General features: G+C 44.2%; 3 protein-coding genes and 1 long non-coding RNA gene across 9 annotated transcripts in view; 3 read left to right on the top strand and 1 right to left on the bottom strand.

Moving 5' to 3' along the window:
- pltp (phospholipid transfer protein) overlaps positions 1-11,776 on the bottom strand; it is a 103,844-nt gene extending 92,068 nt beyond the window's left edge. Inside the window, exon 1 of the mRNA XM_060069508.1 lies at positions 11,760-11,776. The gene's annotated coding sequence lies outside the window, so the exon portion shown is untranslated. The remainder of the gene's footprint in view (positions 1-11,759) is intronic.
- Positions 298-8,786, top strand: isy1 (ISY1 splicing factor homolog). Of its 5 annotated transcripts, none has more exons than XR_009528663.1 (13): positions 298-496; positions 1,331-1,353; positions 1,573-1,624; positions 1,882-1,947; positions 2,328-2,370; positions 2,695-2,807; positions 3,280-3,397; positions 6,013-6,135; positions 6,612-6,727; positions 7,596-7,682; positions 8,152-8,269; positions 8,410-8,509; positions 8,558-8,786. XR_009528663.1 is itself a non-coding variant. In XM_060069235.1 (12 exons), exons 1-11 carry the CDS (start codon positions 494-496, stop codon positions 8,257-8,259), a joined length of 852 nt encoding a protein of 283 aa, XP_059925218.1. In that variant the 5' UTR covers positions 298-493; the 3' UTR covers positions 8,260-8,269; positions 8,410-8,786. The 5 variants fall into 5 exon arrangements, 3 of the variants coding, with proteins under 3 accessions (XP_059925218.1, XP_059925217.1, XP_059925216.1); XR_009528662.1 differs by having other exon boundaries at positions 299-496; positions 8,366-8,509; XM_060069235.1 differs by having other exon boundaries at positions 8,410-8,786.
- On the top strand, positions 3,416-4,474 carry LOC132470535 (uncharacterized). Of its 2 annotated transcripts, none has more exons than XR_009528665.1 (3): positions 3,416-3,609; positions 3,653-3,719; positions 4,296-4,474. It is a non-coding gene; the product is annotated as an uncharacterized LOC132470535 (long non-coding RNA). The 2 variants fall into 2 exon arrangements; XR_009528664.1 differs by lacking the exon at positions 4,296-4,474 and adding an exon at positions 3,929-4,028.
- Positions 9,944-16,541, top strand: zgc:77375 (uncharacterized protein LOC402927 homolog). The gene is made up of 9 exons (XM_060069510.1): positions 9,944-10,084; positions 11,913-12,104; positions 12,663-12,775; positions 13,617-13,710; positions 14,314-14,344; positions 15,035-15,209; positions 15,295-15,483; positions 15,570-15,750; positions 16,154-16,541. Exons 1-9 carry the CDS (start codon positions 9,998-10,000, stop codon positions 16,298-16,300), a joined length of 1,209 nt encoding a protein of 402 aa, XP_059925493.1. The 5' UTR covers positions 9,944-9,997; the 3' UTR covers positions 16,301-16,541.
- Positions 16,542-16,888: the final 347 nt, after the last annotated feature.

The following is a 16,888-nucleotide window of genomic DNA, read 5'->3' as shown; positions in this document are numbered from 1 at the left end:
AATAAAATAAATTAATTTCAGCATTAATTATTAGCCATATTTATTAATTTCAGGGCAGATTTATGCCTACGTTGTATCACCATGGTTACAACGTACCCCGCCGCCAGAGGGATGTTGTCCTTCGTCTTGTTTTGATCGTTGACGGGTTTTATGCCATTCAACTGGCAGGTTATACATTTTTTATATAGTTAAAGTAAAAATCGTATTTTTGATGTATATGAAACGAGTCCATAAAGAAAGAACATTTAAATATTTTTTAATTTTATATTTGCCGGCTGGGGAACTTTCAACTCTGACCTCCGGGGTACTGCTTCCGGTTTGACTGGCGCATGAGTTACTTTTGTGTTTGGGCGGTTTATCAACAAATGAAAATATATATATATACAACATAAGAGTATATATATATACATATTCATATAATATAGTCATCCGACTAACTTGCATATATTACTACAATTGACTGATCTACAGAGAAGAACCCTAAACCGCAGACATGGTAAGAAACACGAGCCACTAACTAGTCCTAGTTTATACATTTAATAGTAATGTAACGTTACTACTGATTAGAATAAGTTATTATTAAAATAAATTCATAGAAGCTGTTCGTATTAATAGTATAGTTCAGACTACTACTACTACTAGTAGTAGTTGGTACTAACGTTACTAGTAGTTCATTATAATAGTTAGAAGTAGTTAATAGTAATAGTAATGGTACTTTAATACCACTAGTGTTCACCTCCCTTCCCTCTTACAGAACGCAGGTTCTAGGTTCTAGGCAGAACCTCTGTTTATAGAAGGATAGAGAGACACAAGCTGAACATGCTCGTATTGAGTATTAACCAGATAATAATAATAATAATAATACATTTAATTTAGAGGCGCCTTTCAAGACACCCAAGGTCACCTTACAGAGCAGATATTAGTGGTTATTATTGATAACGTAGAAGTTGCTTATCTTATCCAGATAGTTAAGTCTTAAGTATAATGGAGTTTTGAAATTATTATTATCATCTTAGATTAATACATTTACGAGTTGATGATTGCGATTATGAATATGCATTACCCTTACGATGTAAATGGTTCTCTACTGGTCTAGAAGCATGTATGTGATGTCATAATGAGATGCCAGTCTGTGATGGCATAATGTGATGTTATGAAAAGATGACGGTCTGTGATGTCATCATGTAATGACCGGCTATGATATCAGACTGAGATGCCAGTCTGTTATGGCATAATGTGATCTCATAATAAAATGCCAGTCTGTGATGTCATAATGTAATGTCAGCCCAAGATGTCATTGAGTCTTGTTTCTCTCTCTGTTTCCAAACAGGCTCGTAATGCTGAGAAGGCCATGTAAGTAGTTGTAGCGTTTGTTTTTTAGTTTTGTTTAAGTAGTATGCTAGTTCTATCAATAGTATAACTATCGTTTTACTAGTTGTATTAGTTATTCTAGTTCTGTTAGCAGTATAACTTTATTGTTTTACTAGTTTTATTAGTTCTGTCAGTACTGTTTTGTTTTACTAGTTATACTAATTCTGTCAGCAGTATAACCGTGTTGATTTTTGTTATCAGGACGGCTCTGGCCAGATTCAGACAAGCCCAGCTGGAAGAGGGCAGAGTAAAGGTACGATCCTTCTCCTCCCTTCTACTCTACTGTATTCTGTACTCTATTCTCTTCTCTTCTCCTCTATTTGATTCTTTATTCCATTTGATTATATCATTCTTTATTCTATTCTCCTCTCCTCTATTCAAATCCTTTTTGTCTTCCTTTTATACCTCCTCTTCTCTCCCCCGTGTGTGTGTGTGTGTGTGTGTGTGTGTGTGTGTGTGTGTGTGTGTGTGTGTGTGTGTGTGTGTGTGTGTGTGTGTGTGTGCACGTAGGAGAGGAGACCGTTCCTGGCGTCGGAGTGCTCTGATCTCCCTAAAGCTGAGAAGTGGAGGAGACAGGTAACATCTTTTATTCAGATCATGCAACTTGTTTAGACACATTCATGTTATTATTAGTCCAATGCATTATTCAGGGTTAAAGTTTTTACACTTTATATTATTAATAGCTTGCTTCTACACATTATTTATATAGTTTGTTCTACTCATATTCATGTTTTAACTATAGCTTCTACACATTATTTATATTCATAAAAGCATTGTTTCTACACATTCATATTAATAGTAAAAATAGTAATAGTAAAAATGTGTGTATTTTGCAGTTAGCCTGTTACCTCCACTTTGTTTTATGTTACCTTAATCACTGAACTTTTGTCTTATTTCTACACATTTTTAATAAAGCTATTGTTAATATTAATCTAGTTCATGCTTGTGTGTGTTAGATCATCAGTGAGATCTCTAAGAAAGTGGCGCAGATCCAGAATGGTGAGTGACCTTTGACCCTCCTGCAGCACCCCTAAGAGGGGATTATCTTTCTTACACCAAGGCCACTCGCAAATCATTACAATATCATTTTTTTTTTATTCATAATTCTGAATATATTGCAGGACCTCCGTGTCTCTGTGACATGAGAGGGACCTACATGTCTTTGTACTATAATGTGTATATAATGTGTGTGTGTGTGTGTGTGTGTGTGTGTGTGTGTGTGTGTGTGTGTGTGTGTGTGTGTGTGTGTGTGTGTGTGTGTGTGTGTGTGTGTGTGTGTGTGTGTGTGTGTGTGTGTGTGTGTGTGTGTGTGTGTGTGTGCAGCCGGTCTGGGGGAGTTCCGTATCAGGGATATGAACGATGAGATCAACAAACTGCTGAGGGAGAAAGGTCACTGGGAGGTCAGGATCAAGGAGCTGGGAGGGCCCGACTACGGAGTGAGTATCCTCATCATCAATACACAAATATCTTTTATTACTCTCACACGATATGATCGTTAATCTATTTTGATCATGAGTTGGATCGTCGTGGTAACCTGCGAGGTTTCATGACGACCCGTTCGGTGTAACGTGGGTTGTCTTCATGTGTCGCCATGGTGATGGGGATGTATATGGGACTGACTATGTTTTATAATTGGAGCTTGGTTGGTCATGAGTCGGTCTACAACGTATCTCCATCTGCTGGCCGTAAGAAACCATTGCATCCAAAGTCAATTCAGAGGAGATTCTATTTGATGCTTTCTCTCTCTCGGGTGGTTTGAATTTTCAGACCGTGAAAAAAAATGGTTGACTATTAAATGCAGGGAGACCCCTGGTCATGGTAGCGTGTGTGTTGTCATTAGGGGGGAGGGGGGATCATTCCCGTCAAAACGGGGTTCAGCACCTTAACGAGAGCGCTTGCTTCCTGCAGAGAGTCGGACCGAGGATGCTGGACCACGAGGGGAAGGAGGTGCCTGGTAACCGCGGTTACAAATACTTTGGAGCCGCCAGAGACCTGCCAGGGGTCCGGGAGCTGTTTGAGAAGGAACGTACGTAGGCCTGGTCTATATACCTCACACACACACACACACACACACACACACACACACACACACACACACACACACACACACACACACACACACACACACACACACACACACACACACACACACACACACACACACACACACACACACACACACACACACACACACACAGTGTGTAGGTACAGTATGAGTAGTGACAGTAGGGTGTGTAGGTAGTACAGTATGAGTAGTGACAGTAGGGTGTGTTGTGTGTAGGTACAGTATGAGTAGTGACAGTAGGGTGTGTAGGTACAGTATGAGTAGTGACAGTAGGGTGTGTTGTGTGTAGGTACAGTATGAGTAGTGACACTAGGGTGTGTTGTGTGTAGGTACAGTATGAGTAGTGACAGTAGGGTGTGCTACTGTGTGTAGGTACAGTGTAAGTACCGTATGTGTACTGACAGTAGTGTGTGCTGCTGTGTGTAGGTACAGTGTTAGTACTGTGTGTGTACTGACAGTGGGGTGTGTTGTTGTGTGTAGGTACACTGTTAGTACAGTATGAGTAGTGACAGTGGGGTGTGTAGGTACAGTATGAGTACAGTATGTGTACTAACAGTAGGGTGTGTTGCTGTGTGTAGGTACAGTGTTAGTACAGTTTGAGTAGTGACAGTAGGGTGTGTTGCTGTGTGTAGGTACAGTGTTAGTACAGTTTGAGTAGTGACAGTGGGGTGTGTTGCTGTGTGTAGGTACAGTGTTAGTACAGTTTGAGTAGTGACAGTAGGGTGTGTTGCTGTGTGTAGGTACAGTATGAGTACCGTGTGTGTACTGACAGTAGGGTGTGTTGCTGTGTGTAGGTACAGTGTTAGTACAGTATGAGTAGTGACAGCGGGTGTGTTGCTGTGTGTAGGTACAGTGTTAGTACAGTATGAGTAGTGACAGTGGGGTGTGTAGGTACAGTATGAGTACAGTATGTGTACTGACAGTAGGGTGTGTTGCTGTGTGTAGGTACAGTATGAGTAGTGACAGTGGGGTGTGTAGGTACAGTATGAGTACAGTATGTGTACTAACAGTAGGGTGTGTTGCTGTGTGTAGGTACAGTGTTAGTACAGTTTGAGTAGTGACAGTAGGGTGTGTTGCTGTGTGTAGGGACAGTGTTAGTACAGTATGAGTAGTGACAGTAGGGTGTGTTGTTGTGTGTAGGGACAGTGTTAGTACAGTATGAGTAGTGACAGTGGGGTGTGTTGCTGTGTGTAGGGACAGTGTTAGTACAGTATGAGTAGTGACAGTGGGGTGTGTTGCTGTGTGTAGGGACAGTGTTAGTACAGTATGAGTAGTGACAGTAGGGTGTGTTGTTGTGTGTAGGGACAGTGTTAGTACAGTATGAGTAGTGACAGTGGGGTGTGTTGCTGTGTGTAGGGACAGTGTTAGTACAGTATGAGTAGTGACAGTGGGGTGTGTTGCTGTGTGTAGGTACAGTGTTAGTACAGTATGAGTAGTGACAGTGGGGTGTGTTGCTGTGTGTAGGGACAGTGTTAGTACAGTATGAGTAGTGACAGTAGGGTGTGTTGCTGTGTGTAGGTACAGTGTTAGTACAGTATGAGTAGTGACAGTAGGGTGTGTTGCTGTGTGTAGGTACAGTGTTAGTACAGTATGAGTAGTGACAGTGGGGTGTGTTGCTGTGTGTAGGGACAGTGTTAGTACAGTATGAGTAGTGACAGTGGGGTGTGTTGCTGTGTGTAGGTACAGTGTTAGTACAGTATGAGTAGTGACAGTGGGGTGTGTTGCTGTGTGTAGGGACAGTGTTAGTACAGTATGAGTAGTGACAGTGGGGTGTGTTGCTGTGTGTAGGGACAGTATGAGTAGTGACAGTGGGGTGTGTTGCTGTGTGTAGGGACAGTGTTAGTACAGTATGAGTAGTGACAGTAGGGTGTGTTGCTGTGTGTAGGGACAGTGTTAGTACAGTATGAGTAGTGACAGTGGGGTGTGTTGCTGTGTGTAGGGACAGTGTTAGTACAGTATGAGTAGTGACAGTGGGGTGTGTTGCTGTGTGTAGGGACAGTGTTAGTACAGTATGAGTAGTGACAGTGGGGTGTGTTGCTGTGTGTAGGGACAGTGTTAGTACAGTATGAGTAGTGACAGTGGGGTGTGTTGCTGTGTGTAGGGACAGTGTTAGTACAGTATGAGTAGTGACAGTAGGGTGTGTTGCTGTGTGTAGGTACAGTATGAGTAGTGACAGTGGGGTGTGTTGCTGTGTGTAGGGACAGTGTTAGTACAGTATGAGTAGTGACAGTGGGGTGTGTTGCTGTGTGTAGGGACAGTGTTAGTACAGTATGAGTAGTGACAGTGGGGTGTGTTGCTGTGTGTAGGGACAGTGTTAGTACAGTATGAGTAGTGACAGTAGGGTGTGTTGCTGTGTGTAGGGACAGTGTTAGTACAGTATGAGTAGTGACAGTGGGGTGTGTTGCTGTGTGTAGGGACAGTGTTAGTACAGTATGAGTAGTGACAGTGGGGTGTGTTGCTGTGTGTAGGGACAGTGTTAGTACAGTATGAGTAGTGACAGTAGGGTGTGTTGCTGTGTGTAGGGACAGTGTTAGTACAGTATGAGTAGTGACAGTGGGGTGTGTTGCTGTGTGCAGCGGCCGCTCTCTCCCGTAGGAACCGGGCGGAGCTGATGAAGGACGTGGATGCCGAGTACTACGGTTACCGTGACGAAGACGACGGAGTCCTTCTTCCTCTGGAGCACGAGTACGAGAAACAAGGTGTGTGCGTAAACATAGTGTACATGTTTGTATACATATAAGGTTGTGTGAGGTTATATTATAATGTATGTGTGAGTATGTATTATAATGTGTGTAACGGTGTGTGTGTGTGTGTGTGTGTGTAGCTGTGTGTGTATTTTGTAATGCGTGTGTGTAATTATTATTTGTGGCATGTATATTTGAGTGTCTATTCTAATGTGTGTATGTTCTTATGTGTGTGTGAGTGTATATTCGAATGTGTTTGTGTGTACTGTATTCTAATGTGTGTGTGTGTGTGTGTGTGTGTGTGTTTTTTGCGTGTGTGTGTTTGTGTGTGTGTGTATTTTAATGTGTTTGTATAATAATGTATAATAATAGTGTGTTTTCTACTGTGTGTGTGTGTGTGTGTGTGTGTGTGTGTGTGTGTGTGTGTGTGTGTGTGTGTGTGTGTGTGTGTGTGTGTGTGTGTGTGTGTGTGTGTGTGTGTGTGTGTGTAGCGGTGGTGGAGGCGGTGGAGCGCTGGAAGGCGGAGCTCTCTTCTCGGCTAGCAGGAGGTCAGAAGGAGGAGGAGGAGGAGGAAGAGGAGAGCCTCTACGCCAAGGGAACGGAGGAGGTCCGTCATCAATAACCCCGATCAGAGCAACATATCAATAACCCTGATCAGAACAAAACCTGTCAGACTATGTACTGATCATATTGATCAGTGATCTGCTATATGACCTGATTATAGTAATAATGTTGATCAGTGATCTGCTATGTGTCCTGATCAAAGTGATCATTATGATCAGTGATCTGCTATGTGTCCTGATCATAGTGATCATTATGATCATTGATCTGCTATGTGTCCTGATCATAATGATCATTTTGATCAGTGATCTACTATATGACCTGATCATAGTAATAATGTTGATCAGTGATCTGCTATGTGTCCTGATCATAGTGATCATTATGATCAGTGATCTGCTATGTGTCCTGATCATAGTAATAATGTTGATCAGTGATCTGCTATGTGTCCTCATCATAGTGATCATTCTGATCAGTGATCTGCTATGTGTCCTGATCATAGGGATCATTCTGATCAGTGATCTGCTGTGTCCTGATCATAGTAATAATGTTGATCAGTGATCTGCTATGTGTCCTGATCATAGTGATCATTATGATCAGTGATCTGCTATGTGTCCTGATCATAGTGATCATTCTGATCAGTGATCTGCTATGTGTCCTCATCATAGTGATCATTATGATCAGTGATCTGCTATGTGTCCTGATCATAGTAATAATGTTGATCAGTGATCTGCTATGTGTCCTGATCATAGTGATCATTATGATCAGTGATCTGCTATGTGTCCTGATCATAGTGATCATTCTGATCAGTGATCTGCTATGTGTCCTGATCATAGGGATCATTATGATCAGTGATCTGCTATGTGTCCTGATCATAGTAATAATGTTGATCAGTGATCTGCTATGTGTCCTGCCAGGGGGATGAGTTGATGTTAGAGCAGCAGGAAGAAGAGGAGGGCCTAGAGAGCTTCATCGCCCACGTCCCCGTGCCCTCGCAGAAGGAGGTCAGTCTGTCTGTCTGTCTGTCTGTCTGTCTGTCTGTCTGTCTGTCTGTCTGTCTGTCTGTCTGTCTGTCTGTGTGTGTCCCTCTCTGCCTCTACCTCTCTATCTCTACCTCAACATATATATATAAAAAATATATTTTTATTATGGTGTGTGTGTGTGTGTCTCTGTGTGTGTGTGTGTGTGTCTCTGTGTGTGTGTGTGTCTCTGTGTGTATGTGTGTGTGTGTGTGTGTCTCTGTGTATGTGTGTGTGTCTCTGTGTGTGTCTCTGTGTGTGTGTGTCTGTGTCTGTGTGTGTGTGTGTGTGTGTGTCTCTGTGTGTGTGTGTGTGTGTGTGTGTGTGTGTGTGTGTGTGTGTGTGTCTGTGTGTGTGTGTGTGTGTGTGTGTGTGTCTCTGTGTGTGTGTGTGTTTGTGTCTCTGTGTGTGTCTCTGTGTGTGTCTCTGTGTGTGTCTCTGTGTGTGTGTGCAGGTGGAGGAGGCTCTGGTCCGGAGGAAGAAGATGGAGCTGCTTCAGCGCTACGCCAGCGAGACGCTAATGGCCCAGAGCCAGGAGGCCAAGACCCTGCTGGGCCTCTAGAGACAGACAGGCAGGCAGACAGACAGACCCTGCTGGGCCTCTAGAGACAGACAGACAGACAGGCAGGCAGACAGACAGACCCTGCTGGGCCTCTAGAGACAGACAGACAGGCAGACAGACAGACCCTGCTGGGCCTCTAGAGACAGACAGACAGACAGACAGGCAGACAGACAGACAGACAGACCCTGATGGGCCTGTAGAGACCAACAGAAAGACGGACGGACAGACCGAAGGACAGACAGACAGACATGTCCTGCTGGGTCCTTAGAGACCAACAGGAAGGCAGACAGACAGACAGGCCCGGCTGGGTCTTTAGAGACAGACAGACAGACAGGCAGAAGGACAGACAGACAAACAGTCCGTAGAGACGGACCGACAGACAGAAAGAAAGGGGTGTGTGTGTGTGTGTGTACGTGTTGACACTTGCGTGTGTGGGTATGTATGTGTGGGTGTGTGTCCTGAGTATTAATGGATGTTTTTTCTATAAGCTGTTTTCCTAATAAAATATCAGTGAAAGTTACACTCTCTCTCTACCTGTCTGTCTCTCTTCCTACACATGTAGCTGCTTTTCACGTCCCTCGGTATTGGGGGGGGTTCTGATGTGTGTTTATGTGCACTCGGATGTAGAAGGAACTCATATATACGCGGATATATAATATGTCGGGGTAATGTTCGTATTCTATATGTTGACCTGAGTAAGTTACCTCAACGGTAACAGGGTTAGACTGAGGAGTCATCTGACTTCCATCAGGTCACTGATTGGTTGATTAGTAGCATTCTGCATCATGTGATTGGCCATTAGACTCCTGCATGTGACTGAAAGTACACGCATCAGGAAGCCGATAAGGCTTCAAACATACTATCAGCAATCAGTCGTAGTAAATAGGACTTATTCATTACTATAATATCAGTAATGCTAGTAAATAGGACCTATTCGTCATTGTCAGTAAGGCTAGTAAATATGACCCATTCATTACTTTGTATCAGCAATACAAATAACTATAACCAATTCATTACTCTACTATCAGTTATACTACTACGTCTCTAATGAATCTCTTTCTCTCTGAGCCAGTGTCTTTAGACCCTCTCTCACGCCCTCCCTCTATATTGTCTATTGACTAGTGTTCAGGGCTCCTCTCTCTCTCTCTCTCTCTCTCTCTCTCTCTCTCTCTCTCTCTCTCTCTCTCACACTCTCTCTAATGCCAGTGGTCAGGGCTCTCTCTCTCTCTCTCTGAGGCCAGTGGTCAGGTCTCTCCCTCTCTCTCTGAGGCCAGTGGTCAGGTCTCTCTCTCTAATGCCAGTGGTCAGGTCTCTCTCTCTCTAATGCCAGTGTTCAGGTCTCTCTCTCGCTCTAATGCCAGTGTTCAGGTCTCTCTCTCTCTCTCTCTCTCTCTCTCTCTCTCTCTCTCTCTCTCTCTCTCTCTCTCACACTCTCTCTAATGCCAGTGGTCAGGGCTCTCTCTCTCTCTCTGAGGCCAGTGGTCAGGTCTCTCTCTCTCCCTCTCTCTCTGAGGCCAGTGGTCAGGTCTCTCTCTCTCTAATGCCAGTGGTCAGGTCTCTCTCTCTAATGCCAGTGGTCAGGTCTCTCTCTCTCTCTAATGCCAGTGTTCAGGTCTCTCTCTCGCTCTAATGCCAGTGTTCAGGTCTCTCTCTTAAGGCCAGTGTCCAGGGCTCTCTCTTATTCAGTGTGTGCTGCTGAGTTCGGCTCCAGAACAACTTGAGCTACAGAGACGGCAGCATGCAGGTCCTGAGACGGAGGGTCCTGGACCGGCTCTTCACCCAGACACGTGGACTGTGTTTGGATCATCGCTCCAGAAGATCTAAGGTCAGCCTTGTTCTGTATCACCATCCGTTCCTCCTGTCTGTTACGTGTAACATAACAAATATGTTATAGGATATAACAACATGTATCCCATGTTACATGTAACATAACATACCTGTTATAGGATAGAAAATAACCTATCCATGTTACATGTAATATAACATAAATGTTATAGGATATAACAGCTAATATCATGTTACATGTCACATAACATACATGTTATAGTTATAGGATATAATATAACATCCATGTTACATGTAACATTAACGTATATGTTATAAGATATCAAATAGCATATGCATGTTGCATTTAACATAACATGCATGTTAAAGGATATGCAACGACATATATCCATTGAACATTGTATGTGAAAACATAACTTATGGTTATATATATTAAAGATAACATAACGTGCTGATATATCTAGGTTATATTAACTTTCTTCACACGTTGAAGAAAGTTTGTGTTATATATTACACATATAACATATATCCATGTTATCTGTAACATAACATAACGTATACCTATGCTACGTATAACATAACATCTATGACATACATACTTTATTCCCCAACATGTTTTTTACATGGAGGAAAAAATAAGGTTGCATGCAAGTGTAAGTGGTTTGGATTAGGGTAAGGGTTAACTCATACCCAATTAAATAATTAATACATTATACACAAGTTAAAGGGGTGGTCTTGAAGATAATCTTTTGTTGTCTTTAGCGCCACCTATGGCAGAAATAACAGCATGCCACTACACACGTAGGTTGAAGACCGAGTCTCTTGTGGTAGCTCCGCCTACACGCTCTTGTGGTAGCTCCGCCCACCCTCACTGGCAGTAGCTCCGCCTCCCTTCTGTTTTGGTTGTTCAGCCTACTAGTGAAGGAAACGCATCACAAACTATGCAGTTAGAGATTTGAATGCAAGGCTGACATTTAAATGGAAATCTTCAGCTATTGGATATTGCTGCTTAAACATGAACAGCAGTAATAAATTATTGCTATGCCATTAGTAAACTTTGGTTGATGCTTATTACTGCTTCACTTATGTCTAGGACACTACGTGTTTCTGTTTAAAGTCTATTAAGTTGATGGAGGATTTAGTTAGAGTCCTCCTTCAAACTTAAAACTCACCTCGACCATACTAACATTAAACTAAAACACAAAACACAAAAATATACCCTTATATTGAACTATGAACACTAACAGTAATATTAAACTCTTAACACTGATACCACTCATCCTAGCTCAACTAAAACTCTACTCGGTTACCGTTGTCATGGTGATAGAGACGAGCGTGTAAGGATGTGCATGTGACTGCCCTCACATGCTGTCACTTAAAACATTACAGCTTCCCATCCTGTGCACGTGTGTGAGAGAGTGTGGGTCTGTGTGTGGGTCTGTGTGTGTGTACGTGTGAGTGTGTGTGTGTGTGTGTAGCCATGTCTCCTAGATGACGTGGATGGGGTCCTAATGTTTATAGATATATTCTGTATGAGTGTGTGTGTGTGTGTGTATTTGATTGTTTGTGTGTTTGACTTTGTGTGTGTGTGTGTGTTTGTGTGTGTGTATTACACCATGTGTGTTTTTGACTGTGTGTGTGTGTGTTGGACTCTGTGTGTGTGTGTGTGTGCGTGTGTATGTGGCTGTGTGTATTTGACTGTGTGTGTATTTGACTGTGTGTGTTTTTGACTCTGTGTGTGTGTGTTTGTGTGTGTGTGTGTCTGTGTGTGTATTTGACTGTGTGTGTGTGTGTGTGTGTGTGTGTGTGACTGTGTGTGTGTGTGTGTGTGTGTGTGTGTGTGTGTGTGTGTGTGTGTGTGTGTGTAGCCAGGTCTCCTGGTGGACGTGGACGGGGTCCTGCTCCGCGGCCGCTCTGTGATCCCGGCCGCGCGGCGGGTCTTCCAGCGGCTCCAGGACGCCGCGGGACACTTCCGTCTGCCGGTCGTCTTCGTCACCAACGCAGGAAGCTGTCTCCGTCACAACAAAGCTCAACAACTCTCTGACATGCTGGGCATCAAGGTGGGCTGGGAGGTCTGTCTGTCTGTCTGTCTGTCTAACTGTCTGTCTGTCTGTCTGTCTGTCTGTCTGTCTCTAACTGTCTGTCTGTCTGTCTGTCTCTCCATGTGTCTGTCTATCTATCTATAGCTGTGTGACTGTCTGTCTCTCAATGTCTGTCTGTCTGTCTGTCTGTCTCTATGTCTGTGTATCTGTCTGACTGTTGGTCTCCCTAACTGTCTGTCGGTCTCTCTAACTGTCTGTCTGTCTCTCTAACCGTCTGTCTGTCTGTCTGTCTGTCTGTCTGTCTGTCTGTCTGTCTGTCTGTCTGCCTGCCTGCCTGTCTGTCTGCCTGTCTGTCTGTCTGTCTGTCTCTCTAACTGTCTGTCTGTCTGTCTGTCTCTCTAACTGTCTGTCGGTCTGTCTGTCTGTCGGTCTCTCTAACTGTCTGTCTGTCTGTCTGTCTCTCTAACTGTCTGTCGGTCTGTCTGTCTGTCGGTCTCTCTAACTGTCTGTCTGTCTCTCTAACTGTCTGTCTGTCTGTCTGTCTGTCTGTCTGTCTGCCTGTCTGTCTGCGTGCAGGTGACCCCAGACCAGGTCCTCCTGTCCCATGGTCCTCTCCAGATGTTCCAGAGCTTCCATGAGAAGTGTGTCCTTGTGTCAGGTCAGGGCCCCGTGGCGGACATCGCCCAGGAGTATCCTTACCGCGCTGCTCCTCCATCAGCTCCACCTCCACCACCACCACCACCACCACATTACCATCACTGTCACTACCACCACCTCCACCACCACCACCACCATCTCCATCTCCACCACCACCATCATCACCACCACCTCCACCACCACCACCACCACCACCACCACCTGCACCACCACCTGCACCACCACTACCACCTCACCACCCCCTCCATCAAGACACCACCACATCATCTATACCTCAATCACAAAACACCACCACCCCCACCATACTCACAACCACCACCACCATACTCACAACCACCCCATCACCACCACCTCCATCTCCACCACCACCATCATCACCACCACCTCCACCACCATCACCACCACCACCACCTCATCATCTCCACCAACATCACTACCATCTTCACCACCACCACCACCACCACCACCACCAGCACCACCACCACCATCACATTACTATTACTATCACTACCACCACCACCACCACCACCACCACCATCACCACCACCACCACCACCACCACCACCACCTCCCCCCCACCACCACCACCACCACCACCACCATCACATTACCATCACTATCACTACCACCTCCACTCCCACCGCTACCACCACCACCATCACAACCCCACCACCATCACTACCATGACCACCTCCACCACCTCCGCCCCAATCACTACCACTTCCATCACCACAACACCACCACTTTCACTACCACCACCTCCACAATCACTACCACCTAATCAACCCCTCCATAAACACAAGACCACCTCCATCACTATTATTAGCGCAGTTCTTCTCATTCTTGTTCTGATCGCCTTAACCCTGAACCGAGCCTGGGCTTTACGAACGTCGTCACCATCGACCAGCTGAGAGAGCAGCACCCTCTGCTGGACATGGTGGACCACAACCGGAGACCGAGCGTAACCGTAAGTGGACTCCCCTAGTGGTCACAAAAGGACCCCCTATTACGGCGTTCTCTGATTTTTCTGCGCTATTTCCGGTCACGACCAAACCTCAGACCGGATTCAGACCGGTTCCAGACCGGTAGTTTGAGGCAGTCTTCCCGGGTCCTAGTGAGTCCTTCCATTATATGACGTTCATTTAGCAGACGCCTTTGTCCAAAGCGACTTACAGTGGATTTCACAATGAAGATACAACCTATAAGGTGCAAGAATCATTTGAGTACATACAATTCATCAAACAAGGAAACTGCTACAATTAAATATAATTTGTTTTCTATTTTTAACAGTTTAGCTTGTCTAAATTGTCACAATGAGAAGTTCGGCCAATGCCTTTTTATTGGTAATATTGACTGAATAGATTTACTATCAGTGATTGATTCACGCAAATGAAAGGTAAAATGTGTAATGGCTGAGTAGGTCAGTGTTTAGGTATAATATGAGTAATGGCTTAATGTGTTGTATTATCTGAGAGGAATTACTCAAAAAATGTAATACTTTTTAATATCTCAATGAGGTGAAACATGTGAGTGTGAGTATGAGTGAGTAACCTTTGAATCTCTGTTCTAGGTTTCCCCTCAGGAGAAACGTCGAATAGAGGGTGAGTCAAGGGCCCTAACTCAGGGTTAAGTTTAAGAGTGTTAAGGGGTAAGCTTAAAGGCACCCAGTGCAACTTTCGAGGCTTAAAAATAAACATTCAATTTCTAGTCTTTTTTACACGTAGTAAGTTTCAATAACTCCATACCATTACATACCGACATTTAAGCAGCAAAGATGCGACGTCGTTGTGTGGTGAGAACTGATACAAAATCGATAACAACAACAATGCCGCCATTTACTTTATTTTTTGTAACCTACAATAAATAAAGCAGGCTTCCAGTCAATGGAAAAATGGCTTCTCCCCACCGGCGATTGTTGTTTCCGATTTTCTATCAGTTCTCACCACACAACGACGTCTCATCTTTGCTCCTTGAATGTCGGTATGTAATGGTATGGAGTTATTGAAACTTACTACGTGTAAAAAAGACTAGAAATTGAATGTTTATTTTTCATTGAATGTTTACATAAAGTTGCACTGGGTGCCTTTAAAGGTCAAGTGGGGTTAGGTGTTAAGGGTAAGTTTTAAGGGGTGTTAAGGGGGCAGTACAGCGGTTCTGATCCAAATTAATTGATGGGCAAACCTAGAAGCAGAGCGCTTCTCTGAGCGGCTATGTGGATCTTCGCAGATCTTCGTGCTGACTAATTAGTGTAATTTGGGACTTACTGTCAGTGTGATCATATCTTCCCCCAGCTGTCATCCTGTTTGGAGAGCCAATCAGATGGGAGACCAACCTCCAGCTATTGATGGACGTGCTGCTGACCAATGGGAACCCAGCGTCTCCTCATTGCCTCAACATGTCCACACAGCTGCCCGTCCTGGCCTGCAACACTGACCTGCTGTGGCTGGCCGACGCCCCCTCACCACGGTAACCATGGTAACACCAGCCCCTGGATACTTTGTGTGTATGTGTGGGTGTTAATGTGTGTGTGTGTGTGTGTGTGTGTATGTAGGTTGGGTCACGGTGTGTTCATGCTGTGTCTGGAGAGTGTGTTCTGGAAACTAGCCGGCCAGAGGCTACGCTACGAGGCTGTGATGGGGAAGCCCAGCCTCCTGACCTATCAGCACGCAGAGCTCGTTATCCGGCAGCAGACAGCCAATCAGGGCTGGGATACACCTGTTACGAACCTCTACGCTATAGGGTACTGTCTGTCTGTCGGCCTGTTGTCTGTCTCTCTGTATGGCTGTCTGTTGTGTCTTATGGTTAATCTGTCTGTTTGTCTGTTAGGGACAACCTGATGACAGATGTCTACGGGGCTAACTCGTACAACCGCTACCTGAAGCAGCAGCTAGCGGCTCCTGCTGCTAAGGCGCTAGCCCAGGGGAGGGGCACAGAGTGGAGAGCCGCCCCCCTGCAGGTTGAAGGTCAGCTAGCCACGCCTAGCGCCACCCAGTGTCACTCTATCCTGGTACGTAACCTTTGACCTTTGACTTTAACATAGAGGACCGTAAAGTATTCCTAGGGGACAGTAAAGTATTCCTAGAGTACAGTAAAGTATTCCTGGAGACAGTAAAGTATTGCTAGAGTAAAGTATTGAGTACAGTAAAGTATTCATAGGGGACAGTTAAGTATTCCTAGAGCACTGTAATCCTAGGGGACAGTAAAGTATTGAGTACAGTAAAGTATTCCTAGGGGATAGGAAAGTAAAGTATTCCTAGATGACAGTAAAGTATTCCTGGGGACAGTAAAGTATTCCTACGGGACAGTTAAGTATTCCTGGGGACAGTAAACTATTCCTAGAGTAGAGTAAAGTATTGAGTACAGTAACATTTTCCAAGAGGACAGCAGTTGATGTTGTGTTTTTTTCTCAGGTCTGTACTGGTGTGTTCAACCCTGATGCTGCCTTGCCCATAGAGCAGGGCACTGCGGATGCAGAGCTGATGGAACCAGACTACATCGTGGAGGATGTGGAGGCAGCCATTGACCTCATCTTTCAGAAGGAGGGGTTTGACCTCTGACCTTAACCTCTCAGGAAATAGATAGCATTCTGACCAATGAATATGTAATAAGAAACATAATAAACAATAGTGCCTTCATCTTGTACTACTGGACTCTTTTATACTGGATAAAATCGATTTGTGTTTAAATAAAGTAAACAAGTCTTATCTGTGAAATTATGTTTGCTGTTTCTTTTGCTATTACCAAATTCTGTAGTTTCTTTTTTTATTAAACCAAATTCAGATTAAATCATTTCTAATACTTTCGTGTTGAAAAAGATATCCTTACTTTTTTCATGACAATGATTCATTTAGGGTTATTATGGTGAGTTATTAGGGTAGTTTTAGCTTATATGATTCTTAGGGTTATTACGATTAGCTGTTAGGGTAGTTTTTGTTATGATTCAAGGTCATCAGGGTGAGCTGTCAGTTAGGGTAGTTGTAGATGTTATTATAGGGTTATCTGTTAGGATCCGCTGTCAGGGTTATGTGCATGTTAGCTGTTATAGTTTTAAGAATTATTTTTTAAGGGTTAATAGGGTTAACTCTCAGGGTTGGTAGGGTTATCTCTTAGGGATATAAGGGCTGTAAGCATTCAAAATCTCACAT

This window comes from Gadus macrocephalus, chromosome 13, assembly GCF_031168955.1.
Source record: "Gadus macrocephalus chromosome 13, ASM3116895v1".
Lineage (NCBI taxonomy): Eukaryota > Metazoa > Chordata > Actinopteri > Gadiformes > Gadidae > Gadus > Gadus macrocephalus.
The sequence above is the reverse complement of the archived record's forward strand: the minus strand, read 5'-3'. Positions and strand labels throughout refer to the sequence as shown.